At 31.1% G+C, this 25171-nt stretch overlaps 1 protein-coding gene across 1 annotated transcript in view; it reads left to right on the forward strand.

Annotated features, from left to right (window-relative positions):
- Positions 1 to 24806, forward strand: part of LOTGIDRAFT_144613 (hypothetical protein) — a gene marked incomplete at both ends in the record, with an annotated part of 60822 nt that extends 36016 nt beyond the window's left edge. The window contains 16 exons of the mRNA XM_009055506.1: positions 11291 to 11392; positions 11570 to 11656; positions 13149 to 13210; positions 15050 to 15101; positions 15413 to 15504; positions 15867 to 15970; positions 17940 to 18148; positions 20275 to 20369; positions 20753 to 20860; positions 21333 to 21399; positions 21897 to 21997; positions 22409 to 22571; positions 23028 to 23190; positions 23615 to 23769; positions 24136 to 24252; positions 24624 to 24806. Coding sequence (XP_009053754.1) covers positions 11291 to 11392; positions 11570 to 11656; positions 13149 to 13210; positions 15050 to 15101; positions 15413 to 15504; positions 15867 to 15970; positions 17940 to 18148; positions 20275 to 20369; positions 20753 to 20860; positions 21333 to 21399; positions 21897 to 21997; positions 22409 to 22571; positions 23028 to 23190; positions 23615 to 23769; positions 24136 to 24252; positions 24624 to 24806 — 1860 coding nt within the window. The remainder of the gene's footprint in view (positions 1 to 11290; positions 11393 to 11569; positions 11657 to 13148; positions 13211 to 15049; positions 15102 to 15412; positions 15505 to 15866; positions 15971 to 17939; positions 18149 to 20274; positions 20370 to 20752; positions 20861 to 21332; positions 21400 to 21896; positions 21998 to 22408; positions 22572 to 23027; positions 23191 to 23614; positions 23770 to 24135; positions 24253 to 24623) is intronic.
- Positions 24807 to 25171: the final 365 nt, after the last annotated feature.

Below are 25171 nucleotides of genomic sequence, written 5' to 3' on the forward strand. Positions count from 1 at the left end.
ACCTTGACAAGCTTCATTAACGACAATATTTAGATATTAGTGGACATCGGATGGACTCAGGTTTTATACTAGTAGGCCAAGAGTAAATATTGATCATTAAATAAATAGTCAAGTGTAGGAAATATGGATGGTAAACTGGTCTATTGAACAAATCTTAGTCTCAAATATGGTAAATACGACTATCATGTAAAGTAATGAATATAAAAAGGGTTTAATCATCTCAAAACTATGTTTCAGATTGTGTTTACATTTGAATGTAACCTACCATTATATTGGTCAACAATCAAAGAGTCAAGTGTATTAAATATGGTTTGAAAACATAAACTGGTAAACTGAACAAAACTTTACATACACATAACCTCTGATAGACACAGTTTACTAGATTTGCACCTATTTCAAGTTCTACTCCATGATTATTCATCACATCCTAAACTAATAAATTTCTACCATCTCTTGAGAACATTATCTCTATGTGTAATGAAGGTTATGTTTCAAGAAATAAATTGAAGTCTATATCCATAAAAATTGTTTTTTGATATCACACTGTGTTTCACTTTAGTAGGTAATCATCATATTACAGTCTGAGGTAACAAATATTCAAACTGGCCAATCAATATGCTCCTATAACGTTTTGTTTATTAAATATTAACACAAAACTTGCAAATTTTGTATCCTCCTATATGTAAAAGGCCATCATGATTGGACAAAATTGATAAAGTTTTTAATTGCTTGCATGATAAGCCTAATGAGCAATAAAGAAAAGAAGGATGTAAAATTCCATGTCTATAGGACCAATTGATTGTAGATATTTATCATCTCCCATATAGACACACCTATATATTACCATTAGACTGAACACTACACCCAGATCAACTACACTTTGTATTAACTCTGTGATTGATTAGAATTGGATACTCTGTTACATATAGTACAGAATGGTAGCATTGGGAGAGTAGGATAGGAAAGATAATTGTTTCTAAATGAAATAAGAGACAGGAGCCCTTATCTTAAGAGGGGAAAGGGAAAAAAGGACCCCCCCCCACATGATCACTGCAACTAAACACCACACCCCATAGCTGATCAAAACATATAACTTGCTCCTCAGAACACTCAAGACTGACTACAGTCCTAGACAGCTCATAATATTAAAAGTTGTGCCTTTATTTGTGAATAATTGGGGTTTCAGAGAATCCATATACCTACTTATGTAATTTATAGGGGCAGTAAATTGTAACGAGGTAGAGGTTGGCAAATCAAAACAAACCATCAGATTTGTCAAAATTAAAGATTTAGCGCAATGTAATTCTCAGGTTTAGAGGCCCTTGGTGACCAAAATACCCCCTGAATTAATACCATAAACTGTATTGGGACTTTTCTTTTATTAAGTAGATAAATACAAATTACATTGAGCAATAGCTAGCTGACTTATTTGAAGCCAGCCAGTCAGTTAGTTCAAGCCATAAATTTTAAATGAGTATAAGATTATTGCACAATGGCATGATAATACGGTGTTTATCAAGTGGTAGTGATTCTACACCTTATCATAATTTGTTGACTCTGAACGTGGGTGGATGACTAGTTTTCTATGACTTTTGCAAATGCTAAATGTTATGGGTTTGAATTGAGTGGAAGTTATAAAACAAAGTTTAAAGGGACAGATTCAACATCTGTTTAACAATTTGTACCTTAGTCTCAGGATTTTGAAATTTGAGCCGCCAAATTCATGGTGTGTCTCAAATTAAGTGCGTTTGAATGTTAAAATGACAACTTGTTTGTCTTATATATAGAAAAGACATATTTAGAAATAGAAAGTGAAACTCCTAGTTTGAGATATTTTTGAAGGAATTATTCGATTTTCATGCAGTTGTAGTACTTCTGAAGACTATTTACATATATATATTCAAGACTCAAATAAACCCTACTAAATGCGAAACTTAAATAACAAATGTAGAAAATAAACGTGTTTTAAAACGTGAATGTAATTTCAATTGAACATTAATATCTGTCAATAACATTTTGTAATATACTAGCCTAAGTATTGAATGTTACTTATATATGTTGTAATAAATAGTGAAGAATATGTTTTGCCGTTTCTTAATGATCAAGGTAATTTTAAATTTTCGAATGTAAATAAATGAATTAATTTGGATAATTGAGATTACAAATATTGCCTCTTATGTTAAGATTTTAACGACTTCAATTTAGAAGCAGAAAGGTTATGGAAAATAAATAAATATTGAATTCTTCGTGACTTGTTTTTCTGGTTTTTTCAATTGAATTCACAGAGTAAATAATTCACTCAGTATATATGTTTATTAGTTTCTCTTAATCAACAATCAACTGAAATATAACTTGTAGAAAAATAACAATGTGTATTTCTGTATAGGTCATTTGAAAGATACAAATATCAATTCCACTCAATGGAATGCACTGAATCACATGGTTACAACCAGTGGCAGAGCCAAATGGGGGCAGAAGGGTAGCCACCCCCCTTCATAGAGCCGTAAGCAAGTTTTTTGGGCAAAAATCTCATTACTAAGTTAGAAATTCGGGTAATCTCAGATATTTAGCCCCCCTTGCACTCAAACGTGGCTTCGCCAGATAAGATATTATGTGTTAACCCACCTCCTCTTTCTTACAGATTAAAAAAATTAGATTTATTACCTTATTGATTAAAAATAAAACAAATTATTATTATATTTTACAAATAATAAATTTAACTGATTACCTTATTTTTAACAAATTTATAATCAATTGATTTATTATAGTATGTCACTACACAATAATAAATTAAACCTGAAAGCCTGTCTGTTTTAATTATTGAAATTAATATGGAGACGCTATTGTAAACTAGATTAAGTCAAAGTTTCTATCACAACAACCCACCTCTACTCCAATACAAATAAAAAAATTCAATTCATTTCACTATTAAATGGAAATGTGGACGTATATTGCTGTTGCCCCTGTCCATCCATCAGTTCACATTTCTTGTAGACACGATAGAGGCTACAGTTTTTATCCGATCTTGATGAAACTTAGTATGCATGTAGATATTGATGAGATCTCTGTCAAGTTTGAAATTGGTAATAATCGGTTGAATGGTTTCAGAGTTATTACCACTGACTTAGTAAAAACTGGTCAAATTCAACTTGCAGACAAGGTAGAGACTACAGTTTTTACCCAATCTTGATGAAACTAGATATGCATATATATTGGTGAGATCTCGGTCAAGTAGTAAATTGGTAATAATTGGATGAACAAATTCCGAGTTATTGCCCTTGTGTGTATGGTGATGAGTCATTGTTCATGTTTGAATTTGATGATAATTTTAAGAACTGTTTCAGGTTTTGCCTTGAAATATTTTTTAATTATTTGAAAATTCATTATAAAGCCACTAAAGATTTTGTTATCATTTCTGACAGCTGGTAGTGGGTGTATATTACCTTGCCTGGCAAGCTATCTTTTATTATATTGCACAAATATAAACGAACCCCAACAAAAGGATGACAACTCAAATGATTAACCTCTACACAAACAGAAAAATTCTAATCAAACGATTTATTATTACACTACAAAACAAACTATATACTGGTAGAGATACACGATTCTATAATGGACTAGGTTATATTTCTATCACAAAAAACACTCCCACTTTTAAAGACATGCTGATAAACTTATTTTTAACATATATAATCAATTGATATATTAGAATAGACAATCTATGCAGAGACATTTTTCTAAAAATACAATCCACAACTTAAAAAAAGCCAACCCCCCACTCTTAAACAAATGAATAGAAATTCAGCTGTTTAACTTAGTTTTATCAAATTTATTATCAATTGATTTACGAATAGGAAAAAAAATAAAATAAACAAGATCCAAAGCCATTGTTAAACTCTTTAGTGTTGAACACATTATTCTGAAATACAACCCTCAACTAAAAATAAAAAATAAATTCCACCCCCACTTCAATACAAATGAAGAATAATTCAGATTATTAACTATACAAATTTACAATCAATTGATTTATTACAATACTTTACTACATAACGAATAAATAAGGTAGAAACAACTGTGATATTTTCTATTAGATTACAAACAAGTGGGAGTTCATTTTTCTGAAATTTTATGTCATAGCAACTTGAGTTTGTTTTTTATATTTTTGTATTTTTTTTTTTATATTTTTATATGTCATAGCAAATTGAGGATTTTAAATGTCACAAAAAGTGATTTATCATGATTAAGTTTGATATTTTCCATGAAGAGGGCAGCCATTATGTAATGACATCATCTAGATATTTGGAAAGGTCATTACATTATTTATTAACCCTTTCAATGCTACTGCTAGTCTACAGGTCATTTAATTATACCATATATACCAATAGTTAAGTGTTGCATAAGACAATATACTGATTTTAAAGCTCTATATACTGAAGGTTGTGAATGTCAAAGATTCTTAACAGAAATTTAAGTAGCTGGTAAATCAGCCGTTACCAAGTGATGTCACATGCTGTTAATGTCATAGCAATGTTCTATAACTTGTAGTTAAGGATATATGACAGTTTTATGTAATTCACACTCAGTTTCAAAGGTGTTAAAGGCCAATTGACTGGTTCCAAATTCTCAAAAATTCTATAAATATCATTATTTCTCAAGGTAAAATTCCATGCTGTTGATAAAATTTGATTGTAAGTGTTCGAACATGAATTAGCGGTAAGAGACAGTATCTCATTTATAAAAAGAATTAAGGGATTTAAATAATCAAAAGTGTTGTTGATATTGTTATTCAGAAATAAGAATTTTATCAAAGACATTAAATCCTACACACGCTGATGTAAATAAGGCATTTCACAATAAGGATAATGTCCAGGATCCTGTGGGATTGTATTGTATTAAGGAACAGTACTGATGTTGAATGATTTACAGTCCCAGAAGTATAGAGATGACTTGTCTGTAGATCCCACAGCATGAAACTCTGGTTGACAACAGATTTCAAGTCATATTTCTTGATAGTAAATACTTCTATATAAGCAATACATAATAGGAGAATATAGTGGTAGATGGTATTGGGTGATACTTCTTGATAAGATATAATAGGCAATATTTCATTTTATACTTTGTGATAGTTGATACTTCTTTATAAGAAGAACTTTGTGATAGGAGAAATTTATAATTTTGTGACAGTTACTATTTGTGACAGGTACTATTTTGTGACAGGTACTATTTGTGACAGGTACTATTTTGTGACAGGTACTATTTGTGACAGGTACTATTTTGTGACAGGTACTATTTTATGACAGGTACTATTTGTGACAGGTACTATTTTGTGATAGACAATATTTTTTCCTGATAGTGGATATTTCATGCAATAATTTGTGATAGGAGAACTTCAGACAATATTTCATGATGGCTGATAGTTTGAGATAAGCAAGTTTTTCAAGATAGGCGCTATTCCGTAATAGGTAATACTTTGTTATAGACAATATTTTGTGATAGTTGCCATTCCGTGATAAATGATACTTCGTGATAGACACAGCCACCAAAGACTATTCTTCGCAGGTTGATCTGACATACTATTATCTAATAAAATTTGTCTGGTTGAAGACTGGAAGATATTGGAGGGAAACGTCCAGTAGATTGAAGACTATTGATTCAATCTTGTGTTTATACTTTAATTGAATTAGACGCTTGGGAAATCTTTTAAGCCAACTTATTTTACAGCCTAACACTTCTAAATTGACAAAACTAGGCTATTAGGCTATTAGGACTTCTGCTGGATTGGTAAAGAGTCGATAATTTATGTTGTATGAAAGTGAAAGTAAAAGAGCGCCACACCGTAGCATAGTCACGTAGAGCAGTGGAATCTTTACATTACATCATTTGCATGTTATCACAAAAACCTAACGCTTATAAATTGATAAAACTAGGCTATTAGGACTTCTGCTGGCTTGGTGAAGAGTCGATATTTCATGGTCAATAATTTATGTGGTATGTAGTGAAAGTTGCATGTTTAAGCAAGTGAATGCCTTTTGATGAAGGATTGCAATGAATCTTTAAAATTATATTTGTGATTCTTAAATTTTTGGTCCTTAAAAACTCCATTGAAGCTTTTTTCATTAACTAAATCAACAAGAGACTCAATGATCCAGGCTTTGTATCTAACCAATGAACCGTAGTGCAATAAAAAGCTGGTGAATCAAGACTTTACATATCAAGACAAAAGTGTTTAATTAGATTTTCTGATTATGTGACTGGATAATGCTTGTGTCTAATTGATATTTTTTCATAATATCCAAGAATAAAAGCATGACTGAGTTGATATATAAATAGAAGCCAATGTAGTAAAAAGGTTGAATCGTGATTCTTTTGAAACTATCGTTCATCAAAATAATAATCTAAAAGCTTGAAGGGTAATTATTGGCTACTGTCATGTATAGTTTGTTATAATAGAGACTAGAATATATCAGCCAATAGGCCAAGATTTTTTTTCTCTTAGGAATAGGTCAAGATAATAAATTCACATTTTTTAGACTGGTTATTCCCATTATTTTTAAAGGTCAAAGGACATGTTTTTTTTTAACATGTCCAGAAAGACATGTTATATTGAAAATCATTGGAAATTATGATATAAAAATCCAGTAAATGAAGCTAATTCAAATGAGTTGACATCTTCTTTGGTCAAGATCTCGTTTTAATATCTCAATATTTGTACTATTGAGTTGATCATGATGTCAAGCATAGTTATAAATTGCATAGTTGAGTTGTGGTTAAAACAACATTCAAAAATGTTATTCAAAATTATTCAAAATACATAATTATAAAATGACAAGCATAGTTATAAATTGCATAGTTGAGTTGATGTTAATGAAAGAATGAATGTTATTCAAATATTTTCAGTGTTTCAGATGATATAATATGTTAGTATGTCAATTTAGTACAATATACAGCAAAATAAGAATACTAATACAAAAAAACCTGTTCTGATGACAATTAATATAATTGGACATAAAAAAACAGACAGCAACATGAAAATTGAGACTACACATTGTTTTGATTGCCTCTCCGATTTCATTTTAATGATGCCATTATCATAGACCCATTAACACACATAATAGCATCACTTAAATTAGGAGCTAATCATGCCAAATTATGATGTAACTCATTACAAGTTGGTCCCGGTAATGTTAGATTTTGGCTGGATTGTCGTATTTAATATGCAGTGAATAAACATAACTCACTCTTTATCTGAGAGTCTGTTATCAACTGATGCGGTGTGACTGACTTGAATTATGACATTTTAAATACTGATTCTAATTGGTTATTCTATCCATATTAACTAGCACCAGACAAAAACATGTAATAAATGCATTATGAGTTTTATGAGCATGTTTAAATGAGGTAACTGAACCTTGATATAATGTTTCTCATCTCATTTAGTCCTTTCAAAAAAAAAAGACAGAAAGAAAAGTGCGGTCTATATTTATTTCATAGCCTAAATTGAGAAGTAATCTAAAATGAAGTTTGTGACTGTGCTGGAGGGTGTGAGCTTGTGGGCAACTAGTCTTTAAAGAAATAAACGCAAGTTACTTGTAGAAGCTTTTAAACATTCTTATGCTTAATTAGCAAGGTTGTGAGAGATTGGGAATTTTTCTGCAAATTAATCTAGAAATCAATCCTTCAAAGTTTGAAATTTGGTGCTGTTAAATTTGTGTTTAGAAAACAAGTCCCTAAACTTATCTCTTAATTAAATAAAATATGTATTGCAGAAAGTTTGAAATTTTGTGCTGTGCAGCCTGCACAGTGCAGTGGATGTATGATGTGGGCAAGTGCTCTTAAAATAATTAGCATAGGTATTTTATCAACTATATCAGAGACAGGGTTATATATGGAATTATTTGAGAAAGGTTTGAAATTAGGTGCTGTGCAGGGAGTGTTTGCCTGTGTAGACCTAGTTATTTATCTAAAACAGTGATTAGATTTGACTGTGTTTTAGAAACCAGGTTATGTGAGATTGCTAAATCTATCTGAGAAAGTGAAAGTAAAATAAAGGATTATTGTTGCTATCTAATAGAAACATATAGTCAAACATTATAGCTCAGTTAGATAAAACCAGATATACTTATTACATTACCATTGACTTAGATTCTATTCACAATACCCCATTGTTTCTAGTAAATTGTTCCAATACCCCATTGTTCCTTGGAAATGGTTCCACAGTCTTACCATTATTGGCGCTGAGTTATTCCAACCAACTGTTAACTTGACATTATCTCAGAAATGACCAAGTCTTTCAGTGATTAATACTTCCATGATAAATCAATAGTTTCCTTGACGCTGAATTCTTTCTGGAGATGTCTTCAAACTCTTAATATTTACACTTGATATCCTTAATGTTATCACAGAGCTTGCAGGTTTATATTATATCTTAGCTCACAGGTTTGGATGAATTTGTGGAAGGGGTGGGGTGAATCAATAAATCTCTTAAGCCGGGCGTCCACTTGAGAGTTTTATAGCATGAGTTTGTTCTCTGAGAGTAACTCGCAAGTGGAAGGTATTTTGCAAGCAACTGTTGGACAGTCGAAACCAACTCTCGATAGAACTGCTGAGAGCGATTTCTCTCAAGTGGAAGGGGCGGTCTCCTATAATCGACTGAGTTTCGAGACAGGCTGAAAAAGAACGATGCATAGAAGAACTTGGCCGAATCGGTACAAAAAGACCTTGTGCACTCTTTTTCTCTGTTTCTTTTTTCCATCGATTATAATTATAGCTGCAGCAATTCGTTTTTTATTGAACAACATTGTTGTAAATCAAACTGGCAAGATGTCGTGCAACTCGCACCCCCTTCCCACGAGCAGCTAGCGAATATAATTTGTCTCTAAGGAGGAAGGACACTTGAAATTTTCTCACGTTAGTTGATAGCACAAACTCTCTGATAGTTACTCTCAATAAAATTTACTCTCAATTGCTCTCAAATGGAAGGAGCACTGACAGTTCTCTCGCGAGTAACTCGCGAAGACTCATAGAAAATACTCTCAAGTGGACGTCCGGCTTTAGTTTTTAATATTTAGAGTTGATATTCTCCATGTTATCATGCTGGTTCACAGTTCATATCCATGGCATAGGCTTGAAAGTTCAGGTGACTTTTAGGAATTTTATGGGAAGGGTGGGGCTCAGAGACTTACCTGCCAAGGCCAAGACATTCCACATATACAATATTTTTTTACATTATGCATTGTATGTATGTTTGGCCCCATGGGTTGTATGATCACTAAGACCATGTCACTTTGCCTAAAGGTGCGATATATAAATGTAGTAGACTTCTTTATGCATACTTATGATATATAAACTTAATGACAGTTATATTGTGATGAGCCCATTAGATTGACGTCACACCACTGTCAATATCTGGTATATCATATCATTTACCTTGCCTAAAGGTTTATTACATAAATATAGTAGACTTGTTTATAGAACTTTGTGATATATAATGACAATGTTAATATGGTGCGTTGTGACATGCCATTCTACTAGTTTGACGTCACACCCTTGTCATTATCTAGTATATTATTATCAGGAGATAATAATAGGTGATAGAAAGGTCATTAGGTGTATATTGTTAGTATATCTAGGTATATTATTTCTAATAGAGAAATATTATAATGTTTAAAGAGGTTGCTTCTTCTGATGTGTTTGGTTCGCATAAATTGACTTGATTGTATCTCATGATGTTGACTTATATAATAGATGTTGAGTATTAAGCAGACCATTCTTACTCTTTTTGGAAGAGTCCACTACTATACAACTGCAACTCTTAATTTTCGCATTCTTTTGTCAAAATTTGATGAACTGAACTTTCTTGCTTGTGCATATTTTTGTTCTCTGCTTTTTTATTTATGGCCTCTATTAGGATCATTTCTATTTTCTGTAAGGTATCTGTGGTTCCTGTAATTATACAAATGCCACTATGTCAAAAGCATTATAAATAGGCTAACTGATCTTCGGGATATCAATGTTATAAAATGCATGGTGAAGGATATTTTACAGATATGGCTAACACATGGGTGATAATTACATTTCACAAGTTTAGCTTCTTTCATAACTTTCAAACCAGTGACATTTGTAATTGTTAATTTATTGGCATTTTGTTGACATTTCAGGTTTTTCAGATGATTAAGAACCAATTTCAGAAAGCTGCCTGTCAGCACTTAAACTAAATCATCTATTTAAACCAACATAACTAAGTCTAAATGAATCTCACAATAAATAAAATATTACATCCGGAAAATACAAATACAAGATTTCAACAGCCAGAACACAAAGTAGACAGAGTAGATTTAATTTAACAGTCATCCCTGATCATACTTTAGTCTCAAAAACGTGAATTTTTTGGCTAAGCCAATCAGTAATAGTGTTCGCACTCACGGTCGATATGTGATTGTGAACCTTCAAATCCATGTGTGTCCAAAACTATCTGCGATTGAATGTTAAAAAGACGACTCATCAATTTAAGATACTTTGTGATATATAGAAAAGACATTTATAGAAATAGTGAGTAAAATTCCTAGTTTGAAGTATTTTTAAAGGAATTTTATGATTTTCGTACATTTCAAGTACCTCTAAAAACTATTTACATATATTCAACTCTCAAATCAACCACCCAAAATGATGCATCTGTCCCCTTAAACCTATCATGTCCAAACCACAAAAACAAAGTCAAATCCAACCCACAGTCAAAGAAAATATCACAATGCATCAATACAGCAAAACCATAAAACAAGGTCCTATCAAACATAAAATAACATATACATGAAATATCTCAATCAATATACAACAAAATAACACAATAGAATATATAGTAAATTGTCAAAATTACCCAGAGTGAGATCTGAAAATCTAAAAAGTGTTAACAGCTAAGCCTGATCATTCAAGCTGTTATTGAATGATAAACCATGTGTCAGCAAATATACTCTCTAAAGTAATTAATTTTGGTGTTGTTATCGCTTACAATATCATATGACAAATGCATAAAAATGATCTGTAATCTTAAGTAATGGAAATTCATTTACAGCAAAATTTATATTTTATAGTGTAACTGTCATGCTTACTCTTCTGAAACACCCACTGCCACTCTACAACTGGATTATTCCCTCTTCTTCGGCTCATCTGATGACGACACATGTAAATTGTGTGGTGTTACATACTTTGTTACTAAAGAAGTGTGATATACCACAATATATTCTCTTGTGTTTTTTGTTACATGGATTAAAGTATTGTTATCTTATCTTTTCAGATTAAAAAATTTGAAAAATTAGATTCTGATGAAGAAAGAATAAAAACTGGAAAAGAAATTTACGACCAAAATATCATGAAGGAACTTCTGTCTCAATCACATGTAAGTTTATTGTAAATATGTAAATATGGTCCAGAATACTCATACCCATATAGAGGCCTGAAAACATTTTTTCTAGAGGGTGGTTTGAGATTCCAGAAAGTTCACCAAGCACATGCAGCGCTCCTGTCTCCTACAGGTAATGGTAACTATGACTGTAAATGTTACCTTGTATTTCAGACCTACACAAAAGAAGCAGTCAATCATGTTCAAGAAGCTCTTACACAGGCTCAAAAAACACGGTCCTTAGATCCAGGTATATTTGAGGTAAGAAAATTTTTATTTTCTACAAAAACTTCCAACGCTTGAGTCAGCTCTATCAACCAAATAATTATGTGGTACTTACCTGTAAATAAAGTGATGCCACATAACTTTAAAGATACAAAGACGAGTCGTCTTTATTTGAGACACTGCTATTTATAGAAGAGAAGAAATTCCTAGTTTGAAATATTTTTGAAGAAATGATGCGAAATTTGTACATTTCCAGTACTTCTGAAGACTATTTACATATATTCAAGACTCAATTCAACCCTTCAAATTGGCACACCTGTCCCTTTAAAGTCATAAAGTGTTAAAAGTTACGACCCAAGGATATCATAGAAACACTGTTTAAAGTTAACACTCTAGAATATCCTAGAAACTGTGTTCAAAGTTAACACTCTAGAATATCCTAGAAACTGTGTTCAAAGTTAACACTCTAGAATATCCTAGAAACTGTGTTCAAATTTAACACTCTAGAATATCCTAGAAACAGTGTTAAAAGTTAACACCCTAGAATATCCTAGAAACTGTGTTCAAAGTTAGGACCCTAGGACATCCTCATGCTAACATTGTTTCAAGAATAATCTGCAATATTTCTGAAGATTCAGTTATATTTCATCCAACTTATAACATATAATTTTGTTCACAAAAAACATTGATTTATATTTTTTTTTTTACAAATTATTACACATAATTTATATGGAAAGAAGATTTGACACATTTGATAATATTGTGTCAAATTTCAAATACATCGAAATCCTTGAAATTATTATTCATAAACATAAACTGAGAGAAAAAATTCCCTGATATTTTTCTTCAAATAAGTTGTGTAATTCTCAAAGGCCATTCAATTTCAGCAAAAAAAAAAAAATGAATATTGTGTAAGGTGAGGGAGAGATGTCAAGTTTATGCATTGAGAATGAATATTGGTGTGAATTTATAACAAAAAACTTCTCAAACTCTACATTTTGATCAATTCTCACTGAAATGAATGGTGTATTTTTGGATTATTTTTAATTCTAATAAATATGGATTAGACATCTGGGTACCATTTTCTTTTTTACCTTAATATCTTAAAAAGAAAAAAATTGAGTGAATTTCATGACAATGTGATTTGTCGTTTTGAAAAAAGTTTTTCAAATACAGACAAACCTTGAACATGATTTCTTTGTAAAGGGAGAATGTTCATTATCAACCATCTTTTCTCACAATTTATTCTATAGACATAGTTGATAAAATGTTTTAAAACCAGAAAGTGCTATGCTAATCCCTATAACTGGCATCTGGTATAGAAGCTCTTGAAACCTAGTCCAAAGAGCTCTACTTCAATAATCTGTAGCGGTTGCAAGCTCACTGTCTCCCAACATCTTATGTCACTCTTCCACTCTATTTCTCAACTTGACATCTTAATCAGAGATTCCTCTCAGCTACCCTCAATTTAATATATTTATTATATTCTTTTCTTAAAACTTATTGAAAATATATTTTTGTCTTCCAGCCATATATAGATGAAATATGTAATACACTAAAGGGTTATATATTTGACCAATTCCTGGAAAGGTAAGAATGTTCATCGTCTTTTGCACCAAATTTTGGATTTTGAAATTTGACTCTGACATGCGTTTTATTATAAATATTAGATTCCAATTTGTCTCAAGTCTCAAGAAAACAAGTAATACAGGTACTGTATGTTAATTGATGCAGTTGATCTTAGGGCACTAACACTAGCACAAGAAAAAGGAAACAAAAACAATTTCCAAGAACTTGTATTTGTAACAACAATAAATGAAATTATAAAAGCGCTGACATAGGTTAAACTTAGATATAATAGAAATAATAGGCACAACAAATGCCTTAACTTCTTAATTCTACAGTCATAGTCATTCTTACTTACGCTCTTACTTAGAATATACCCTACCTTGTACTTAGAATAGAAATCATGAAGCTTCTTAATATGATACATTGAAAGATGACAGGAAATTAGATTCCTGTCAGCTTCAGGTTGATTTGGACCATGTACTATAGGATGATTTCTAGTTGATTAATGTCCACTTCCAATAAACTGATATCTCAAGCTAGGTAGTTGTTGGTAGATGCTTACTAATATCACAGACTTGGTAGTTGTTGGTAGGTGCTTACTGATATCACAGACTTGGTAGTTGTTGGTAGGTGCTTACTGATATCACAGACTTGGTAGTTGTTGGTAGGTGCTTACTGATATCACAGACTTGGTAGTTGTTGGTAGATACTTACTGATATCACAGACTTGGTAGTTGTTGGTAGATGCTTACTGATATTACAGACTTGGTAGTTGTTGGTAGATGCTTACTAATATCACAGACTTGGTAGTTGTTGGTAGATGCTTACTAATATCACAGACTTGGTAGTTGTTGGTAGATGCTTACTGATATCACAGACTTGGTAGTTGTTGGTAGATGCTTACTGATATCACAGACTTGGTAGTTGTTGGTAGATGCTTACTAATATCACAGACTTGGTAGTTGTTGGTAGATGCTTACTGATATCACAGACTTGGTAGTTGTTGGTAGATGCTTACTGATATCACAGACTTGGTAGTTGTTGGTGGATGACAAGTTAACGTCCGCTTCCAGCTAACTGATATCACAGACTAGGTAGTTGTTGGTGGATGACAAGTTAACGTCCGCTTCCAGCTAACTGATATCACAGACTAGGTAGTTGTTGGTAGATGACAAGTTAAAGTCCACTTCCTGCTAACTGATATCATAGACTAGTTATTTGTTGGTAGATGAAAACTCTTTTTCAGTTTACTCATATGGTAGACTTAAATGCAAATAAAAATCGTAGACATGAAATTAAAGTCTGAGCCCTGTTTTACAATTAAGATAAAATCCAGATTTTAAGAACAGTAATTGATTGGTTGATTAAGCCATAGGATTTCTTTCCTTGCTTATTACCAGCCTCTGTAAAGTATATCAATTGAACAGTACTGATAAAAAAAGGTAGAAAGATTGAGTACTGATGCACTTTTCTCTGTAATAATCTCTGTGAATTATAGATTTTATCTCACTGTGTCAGACAAGATGATATTTTCTTCCCTTAGAAAATTTAGTGCATGTGTTCTTAGCTACTCTCCAATGGTGGCAATAATAAATAATGTCATTCCATGAATATTCAAAATGAAATTTTCAATCCCATGCCATTTGATTAAGAATTTCTTCCTCTTTCAATCTATAGAAATATTGATAAGTTGTCATTTGAAATAAACACTCTTCACTCCAAGAAATTTGATGTGAAAGGGACCCACATTTCAGAGTGAGAATTCTTGACAGTAAAATCGTATTTCTAATGAGTATTCTTAAGATACTTGAAATTCCAAACCCAGACCTTAATAAACTTTATATTTTGTATTTATTTCAGTGAGAAATATACAAGGTTTTGTCAATGGAAAAATTTAGAATTAAATATAAATGTAAGTATGATAGTATCTTTAAGTTTAACAGTCCTTTCTCAATATCTGAATGGGATTCCAGGAGCCAGAGAGATAAACTGCCTCCTCAGCCCCAGTCAAAAGTTTTGCACAGCTAAAGGATGAGTTTTCAAGTACCATTTGAATTATCATTGTCCCTGTGTGAATAATACTAATACACAATTGCATTATTGATTATATAGTTCCTTCGCTTCTGCCTTATCCGTGAATTAAATTAATATATCAGTTTGAACTGTAATCTGTCTTTGATTGGGATTGTTTGCAATTTTTCTGAATATTTTTCTTCTTTTCAGTTAACAATGAATGATTTTAGTGTACATAGAATAATAGGCCGTGGTGGTTTTGGTGAAGTTTACGGGTGTCGGAAGGCAGATACAGGAAAAATGTAAGAATTAGTTGAGAGATTTTGTTTGAGGATTAGGATATTGCTTTTCCAATTATTTCTTTGTAATTGTATGCAATATTCAACTGAAAGCTAACTGACAACTCTAGAAAATACAAACAGTTAGAAAAAAAAATCATTGTGTAGGCTATTTGGCCGAGAGTAATTTGTGCTATAACAACAAATTAAGCCTAGTTATAGCACAGCTAAGCTCCTCCCACTTGTTTATACAACAAAAGATCAAAGAAATTCACCATTTTATGTTAAAAAAGCAATTGTATCCCAGATTTGCATGTTATCTTAGAACAAAAAAAAATCTTGAAATGAAATAATAAAGAATTATTCACAATTTCATATTATTTCAGGTATGCAATGAAATGCTTAGATAAAAAACGTATTAAAATGAAGGGTGGTGAAACATTAGCCCTTAATGAAAGAATAATGTTATCATTAGTCAGTACAGGGGTAAGTGTGTTTTTGTAATCTGATTAGAATTATTAATGATATTTATGTAAGGCTTTATTTGTTTGCCTTAAGTCACCTTTGTCTGCTGATCCATCCATATTGCTGATAAACACTCATAAAGCACAATTCTTTACAAACAAGGCTAATTTTTTTTTGTAATGGTTTACAAACTATCTTAAAAAAAAAAAACGAAGAAAAAAGGTTTTATGTTTAATTAATTTTATTTTCATTTTGTGTTTACACATTCCAAATATCTGTAATGTTTTTAAGATATAAAAAACTTGCAAAATAAAAACTTAAGAACATGGGATTCGATAACAAGAACTTGGTATATGAACAAATGGAATAGTTTTATTATACAATGGACCATTTTCTAAACATAATCTGAAAAACAGAATTCAATATCATTCATACTTGTGATAAAGCCTCTCTGTTTATGTGTAAATTAAGCCCCATATCATAATATTTTGATATAAACTGTTTGAAACTTGTAACAGAAGTAAATCATACATAAATAGCATTCTACATAGATAAAATCAATATACAACTAAATATAAACTTATTTTTCTTGAGATAAATAAAAGGTTACAAGCAATTAAAATTATTTTTACATCATTAGGAATTGATTAATTGACTAAAGCTATAATTTTGGTCTGGGAATATTGACTGGCTCCATTGATTATCAATTTAATTAATACTAAAATTGAATTCAAAATTTAATGACCCTTTTAATGTGTTTTACAGTTTATCATGAGTAATACTTACTTTGTATATATATACTTATATCCCGCAATGGTTGTCATTTATTGTATTTATTCATTTATACTTATATTTATTGCTTTAAGAATGATCACTTGTGCAAGCAAAGATATTTTACATCCAGGTCCCATTCAAAACATAGAAGTTCACTTTGTCCAAGGGTAAAATAAATAGAAATTAACACTAAACAAGCTAGACTTATTATGTCCAGTGATATTTACACTACCTATACAGAAAATGGACTGATGATGTATGTTTTGAACAAATATGCAAAATTATCTTAGCTCATTTATATATTAATTTGCAGTATTTCGTTTCCATGTGGCTCACTATTTATTGAGTTTATTTACAACTATGTATAACTTCTGTTACAGGAAGGGTCACCATTTATTGTGTGTAATTATTACCATTTATTGGACTGATTTATTATTATGCCCATTTATTAATTTATTTTTCAGGAAGGGTCACCATTTATTGTGTGTTATTATTACCATTTATTTGGGCTTAATTATTATTATGCCCATTTATTAATTTATTTGTCAGGAAGTGTCACCATTTATTGTGTGTTATTATTACCATTTATTGGGCTTATTTATTATTATGCCCATTTATTAATTTATTTTTCAGGAAGGGTCACCATTTATTGTGTGTTATTATTACCATTTATTGGGCTTATTTATTATTATGCCCATTTATTGATTTATTTTTCAGGAAGGTCACCATTTATTGTGTGTTATTATTACCATTTATTGGGCTTATTTATTATTATGCCCATTTATTAATTTATTTTTCAGGAAGGGTCACCATTTATTGTGTTATTATTACCATTTATTGGGCTTATTTATTATTATGCCCATTTATTAATTTATTTTTCAGGAAGTGTCACCATTTATTGTGTGTTATTATTACCATTTATTGGGCTTATTTATTATTATGCCCATTTATTAATTTATTTTTCAGGAAGGGTCACCATTTATTGTGTTATTATTACCATTTATTGGGCTTATTTATTATTATGCCCATTTATTAATTTATTTTTCAGGAAGGTTCACCATTTATTGTGTGTTATAATTACCATTTATTGGGCTTATTTATTATTATGCCCCTTTATTAATTTATTTTTCAGGAAGGGTCACCATTTATTGTGTGTAATTATTACCATTTATTGGACTTATTTATTATTATATGCATTTATTAATTTATTTTTCAGGAAGGGTCACCATTTATTGTGTGTATGACATATGCATTTCAAACTCCAGAAAAACTGTGTTTTATACTAGATTTAATGAATGGTGGCGATTTACATTATCATTTATCACAACATGGGGTGTTCTCTGAGAAAGAAGTACGATTTTACGCATCCGAGGTGATGTTAGGTCTAGAACACATGCATAGTAGATTTGTTGTCTATAGAGATCTTAAGGTAAGCAAAAATTTTCTACACTCTCTACAGTTTGAATGTTGCAGGCCACCTCAGTTGAATCTTTGCTGCAGTTCCACCATTCTTGGGCGTCAGTAAAGTCCCATTTTATGAAAAAGCTTATTATCAATTTTTGTTCCAATATATAATATTTTGAGGAACAGGATCTTGGGATGTAACAATTGAAGTATATTTGCTTAAATTTTAGAACTAGGCTATACCCCTGAAATCTAATTGACCAAACATATTTATGCAAATCCAGGAAAGAATTCATGAAAACATTAGTGAGCTTGAGATGTCAAATATCTAGGAGTGATTGTGTGATGAGAACTCATGTAGTCTGAGGCCTAAAATATGGAAATCTTCTTTGTCGAAAACAAGGTTGAGCAATACTATGACAATGTACTACCATGAGTTTTCCACTAATAAAACAGTCTTTAATAAACAAAATTTCTGAGTAACAACATATTTCAGATTCTGTTTAATAATTCTATACTGCTCTACATTTGTTGTATTGAGCACTATTATAACAGTGGTATTTCTATATTGCTCTACAATTGATGTATTGAGCACAATTTTAACAGTGGAAGTATTTTGTTGTAGTAAGAGGTATATTGAAGAGAGATATACCAGTACTATAGACTATAGCACATTGATATGCTTGATGTGTTTGACATTGAAAATCCATTAATTAGGCACTAGTTATATTGATTCTGTACTTGATGATGCTAGCAGAGTTCAATTGCTATCGAGTATAGCATCTTCACAAACAATTACCAAGGCTATTTAACCTTTTAACATTTACTTATTGATATGAATTATTATTGAATGGCAGTATATCTCTCTATATCTGAAGCTTATTGTCCACGAAAAATGTTTTTATAAACAGAATTGATTTTTTCAAGAATTCGCTCTAGTAAAATTGTTGTTATTTAATATTAATTATTGATTGTAAACAATTAGATTTTTCAAAATTTAAGACATAGTCATGTTATATTTTGGGTAGAGAAGTGTCTTTATTTCAAATATACAATTACAAAATTTTACATTTATATCAACAAATCATTATCATCAATTATCAATTTTGCCTTGAAACAATTTTAATGAAGTAAATAATTGGTAAACTATAACTTACTAACTAAAACCCTCAATACTATTTGGAGCTGATATTTCACAGCACATAAGAATAATTGGTTTAATTTGCCTACCTACTAAGACTGTTCTGAAATGATATTTCACTGAAAAATAAATGGTAAAAATATGACTTACCTACCAAGACCTTCAGAGCTATTCTGAAACTGATACTTATTTGCCATAAAAAAACTCAGAAAAATAAAGCACTATAGTTCCCTAACAGCAAGTTTATATATCCAATTATGTCATATTTGTAAATGAACTTGTGGCATTTAGATATTGAATAGTAATAACGTTAGTAATTATTTTCATCAAAATAAACCATCTAATGTACCTTTGGCATTTCCATATTAGAAAATTAGTAAATAAATCTGAATTGTTATTGTAATTATTTTGTCATTGACTGTAATTCTGATATCCTTCTACCTTTCAAAAAGAGTTGGGGAATTCATAGAAGTAGCAAGCCATTGTTTCAACTGCTTCCACAGTCTGAACATCCTTGATAATAACTTAGATTCTCAATCATCATTTCTACTGAATGATTCTTCATCTTTTCCTGATTATTTGTACCCATTTACAACTGAATCAACCAGATTTGGTGAAGAAACCAATATAAGAAAGCAGGACCACAATATTTTTGATGCCACTATTTAAATAACATCAAGATTCCAACATTATGACAGACTGAGCTACACAAAAAAAATAATTAGGACTCCAATAGAAAACATACATAATTTTAAGTAATCTATGATGCAGATTGTTGAACAAGCTCAGATCATTTCGACTCACATTAGTACAAAAATTGACAACCCCTTAACCCCTAAACCAGCAGACTGTTGATTTTGAGGTGTTTCAGCGAATCGAAAGCACACCAGATTATGATAATATGTGGGATCCTGGCTTTACAACAACTTGATCCAAAGAGTAAACATAATGTCAGCCTTCAGGTTCATTTTTTCCTGTTATCTTTGATATTTTTATTGTTTTATTTTCAGCCTGCCAATATATTATTAGATGAAACTGGTCATGTTCGAATCTCAGATTTAGGTTTAGCTTGTGATTTTTCAAAGAAAAAACCACATGCCAGTGTGTAAGTTCCTTTTATGCTTCTTAGTTCTTCTATAAAATAGGCCATCTAGTTATAATCAGGAAGATTCAAATTTTAAGTTTTTAAATCGTTTTTGAGGTATATCTATGTTGGCATTAAACCTATGACTTACAGATCAATGAGTGGCTTTCTCAAACTTGAAGTTTGGGGTCGTTCTTTCAGAATTTCTTCTAATATTTCAATGAATATTTTTAGAAAAATGTTGTTCTTACTATGAACCTTAGCTTGTAAAATTTTTTACCCAAATATCAAATACTTTATTTCTTCACCACTGAATTATAATATTATTTTTTATTTTGCTGTTTAAATGGTTATATACCCCTGATATAACTGAATCTTATAGTATTCATATTCTCTGTTTCTAGGGGTACTCATGGTTATATGGCCCCAGAGGTCTTACAGAAAGGCACAGCATATGATTCTAGTGCTGACTGGTTTTCATTTGGTTGTATGCTCTACAAATTATTAAAGGGGTAAGTACGGACTGAAAAGATTTCTCTAAAACTGCCCCCTCTGCTCCCCCTCTGCTCCCCCCTACTGCAATTGTCCTACTTGAGTCATGCATGTGTTCTATTTTTAGCATATCACGGCTTAGTTGATTTCTCTTATAGCATACTAATGTAATTTCTTAGATATAAGAGTGAAAATGCAATTGTGCTTTGAAATTGTAGTGAATCATAACTTTCTTATCTTAAAATTACAGAGTTACAAATAGCAATTAAATACATGTTAACTTGTTATAATAACCAAGGACATAAAGAGGAAAGAGCAGTTTTTTTGGGCCAAAAATGTAATGATTAGCCAATTTTCTCAGTGATATGGAAACTGTAGTGCAAGCACCCCTCTCAAGAGAATTTTGATATTGCCTTGACTATTCTACTTAATATTCAGGAGGGAAAGATAACATTTAAAGGGCAATAACTCAGTTTTATCTTCTCTTTTCAGACACAGTCCTTTTAGGCAGCATAAAACTAAAGATAAGCATGAAATAGACAGAATGACTATGACAATGGTAAACTATATTCTTTTTTCCTTGCAGTTCTCTGGAAACAAAGGGAGATGTTTGTCTTGTATTCAAAAGTCTAAAATAGTATCTTTCAGGATAAAATCTGATCAATATAACAGGCGAAGTTACATTACTGATAGAGGAAACTTTATGACGCATTTTGATTTCTTTTTTTTTTTACTGAATAAGTCGGCTTATATCAATAGAAAATGAACAATTATTTTTTATCAGTTGGTAAAGCAAATATATAAACACTCAATCCCTTTGATAATTATACAAAATGCTCTTTTGTATTTACTTGTGAGATTTGGATTTGGACCAATTTATTTTGTTCTTTTTTGGATCCTCCTACTGCAATTTTCCAGAAATTAGAAAAAAAAACCCAAAATAAATTGGTCTGACCTAATGGAATTGTAACCTAAATATTGAAATGAATGAATATTGTTATTAATTTCAGCTGGTGTTTAAGATATGAATAATGTTATATTGTATTGTATTTGTAGAATGTGGAGTTACCTGACACTATGACACCTGAAATGAAAGGATTATTAGAAGGTTTATTAAAGAGAGATGTAGAGGAAAGGTTGGGGTGTAAAGGTCGTGGGTAAGATTGTTTTTACATCTTCTTGGAACCAAAATCAAGTCCTTAGTCTCCAATAATTCTTGCATTATTCAAGAAGAATTTCATATAAAAAAATCTCAAAACCGCTAAGAGTTGTTTCATTTTTTTTTTTCATTACAATTTGCAAGAGGATTTTCATTATGAAATACTTACTCACTTACAGTTAATATACTTCCTCATTTGAAAATATCATTGCCTGTGACCAATGTTTTGCCAGTTTGTTGTTTTGAATTTCTGGTTTCATTTTGCAGTTCCAATCATTAGTACTTGGTTTATTTATTGACAGGCTGATTTGGACATTGTTATATTATAATCTGAAAAAAAGCAAAACAAAACATGTCATGCAAAAATTATAATCTTCAGGGAAATTTTAAACAAAACTTTATTTTTCAGTGCTGCGGAAGTAAAAGAGCATCCATTTTTTAAAGGTATAGATTGGACCCAAGTTTATTTACAGAAATATCCCCCTCCCCTTATACCACCGAAAGGGGAGGTCAATGCAGCTGATGCTTTTGATATTGGTTCATTTGATGAAGAGGATACCAAGGGCATCAAGGTAGGAAATATATTCAAGGGCGGTATTTCTTGCTTCGTCTCAATAAATCTGTTTTACTGAATTTTACTGCATTTTTGTGATGTTCCAATTTACATGAAATATTCCACAAAAGCATTAAGACAACAGTATCAGGAATAACAGACATTGATGTGAAATTTGCATTATATTGAGATAATAACTTCTAAATTGGTTCCATCTGTTAATGATACAGGCCAGAGGAGCTGACATGTGAGACAATAAACCAAGTCCCTGTGTGCTACAGACTGTGCATCTTAAAGATTTCTGGACAGTTGGAAATTGAAATAGAGTAAGCCCATGTCTAATAACTCGCATTGCACACTGCATGGCATTGCCAGTCTTCATTGGTACAAGCAGGTGCAGGAAACTCCCAATTCATTCAAATTCATTCTAATTATTTTGAATATTTGATTGAATTATGAATGAATATTATTACAGCTTACTGAATCTGACCAAGAATTATATAAAAATTTTCCATTGGTTGTGTCTGAACGATGGCAACAAGAAGTAGCAGAAACTGTTTTTGATGCCATCAATAGTGATACTGATAAATTAGAGCAGAAACGAAAACAAAAACCAAAAATTGATGATGCTGATGCAGGTATGGATTTATTTTCAATTTATTTGGATTTTTACTGGAATATATTAGGATGTTAAAGTCAAAAGAGAAATATATAAATATATTCATCGTACTGTTTGGCTAAAATTGAAAATGTGTCAAACAAACTGTCATTCTTTCACGTCAACTTGTTATCCTTTATGCCAACTAGACATCATATTTTAATATGGGCAAGATAGATATCATTTCATATAAACCCCACCTCACCCCCCTGCAAAATTCCAACAAATTCACAAATAAAGCTGAAATCATTCTCTATATCAGCTATTGCCCCTCATGTAAATGCGGCTTTCCCCTGTCTGTGTTGGCAACCGCAACAATTATCCCATAATATCATGCCAATTTGACATGATTGAGAGTGACTATAGTGTCTTATAATTTATTTCATGTGTCTTCATTATTCTAGGTCCAACAGATTGTATAGTGGAAGGAGAAGTTCTCAAATTAGGTGGCCCATTCTTACAAACTTGGCAGAAAAAACACCTTAAACTCTATCCAAATAGATTAGAATTTTATCATAAAAATAGAGATGGACAAATTGTTAGGAGCAAGGGTGTTGAGGTTAGCCTTTTTTTATAAATTCATATTAAATTTTAGTGTTGAATCATTATGGAGGTTCAAATTTGTTCTTTTATCGGCTGCTGAATAAAATCGAGATGCAAATTGGCACATAATAATGATACATTGACTTAATTGGATATAGTTGCTGATAAACTTCAATTTCTGTTATATTCCTCTCACTTTCCAAAATTCTCTCACTTTCCAAAATCCTTTCTGGTGTCAGGTATGTCTGCAATTGAATAAAAATTGAAATATTAAGGCTGTTATTAAAATTCTTTCACATTTATACTGGTACATGTAATAATGGGTAATATGATATATAAAATATGCCTACATTTAGATAGATTTTGTTCCTTGTCTTTTCAGTTAGTGTCGATGTTAGATCTAAAAGAAGTTTATAATGATTTCCAAAAGCAGAATAAAACAGAAAATTGTATAGTTCTAGTTCTTAAAACAGATGCTAAACTAGCAATTACCTCACCTGTAAGTCTACAAATTTTTAAAATAATATATGAGCTACTTTCATATGATGGATTCTATCTTCATATGAGTTTGTTATGTTTGTATCTTTAATCTTCCACAGCCACTGTGATATATATCACATAAGTTTGTGCTTGTTACAGCAGATTCCGTTCGTTTTTGTTTTGTTCAAATGATGATATTTGAGTCCAGTTAAATCTGGCAAATTCCATTTGGATATTTTCATTGTCTTCTAATTTTTTATCAATATTTTTGAAAAATTTAAAATGATTTAAGAAAACTTCTGATGAAAGAGAGTACATACAAAAATGAAAAGCTAAATGCTAATTGAATATTTTTATCGTCTTATTTACGTTTTATTTATCTGTTGACAGGATCGTGTGTTGATAACACAATGGAAGGATGAAATAATCAACGCATATAAAATGACTGCTCAAATAATGGCCAATATGAACAAGAAAGCTAGCAAACTCTATGGTTCCGATCTTACAAATAGTCCGAGTAATGAAAACTTAAAGACTCCTTTGGAGCATCGTAACAGTAATGGAGGGAGTTAATATGCTCAGTGATTTAAACATACTTTTGGTTTCATTTTCAAATGAGGTTTTTGGGATTCCAGTTGGTGATAGCATAATTTCAACTCAAAGTCATGTTGAGTTTAAACTCTATTATGGATGATATTCTAGGACCTCAACAAGATTCTACATGTAACATTGTTATTTTTAATCCATGTATGTACCAGATGTTTAACTCTTAATGTCTATTGGTAGGATGACATAAATACATACATACATCAATGTGATGACTGGAAGACCAGATCTTAATGTATGGAGGTAGACTTGATCATTTACTCTTTTTAGCAACACAGACTTTTACAGTGACATCTCACTACTGCTCAAGGGGGATAACTCTGTTAGTGTTG

Source organism: Lottia gigantea (assembly GCF_000327385.1).
Source record: "Lottia gigantea unplaced genomic scaffold LOTGIsca_247, whole genome shotgun sequence".
NCBI lineage: Eukaryota > Metazoa > Mollusca > Gastropoda > Lottiidae > Lottia > Lottia gigantea.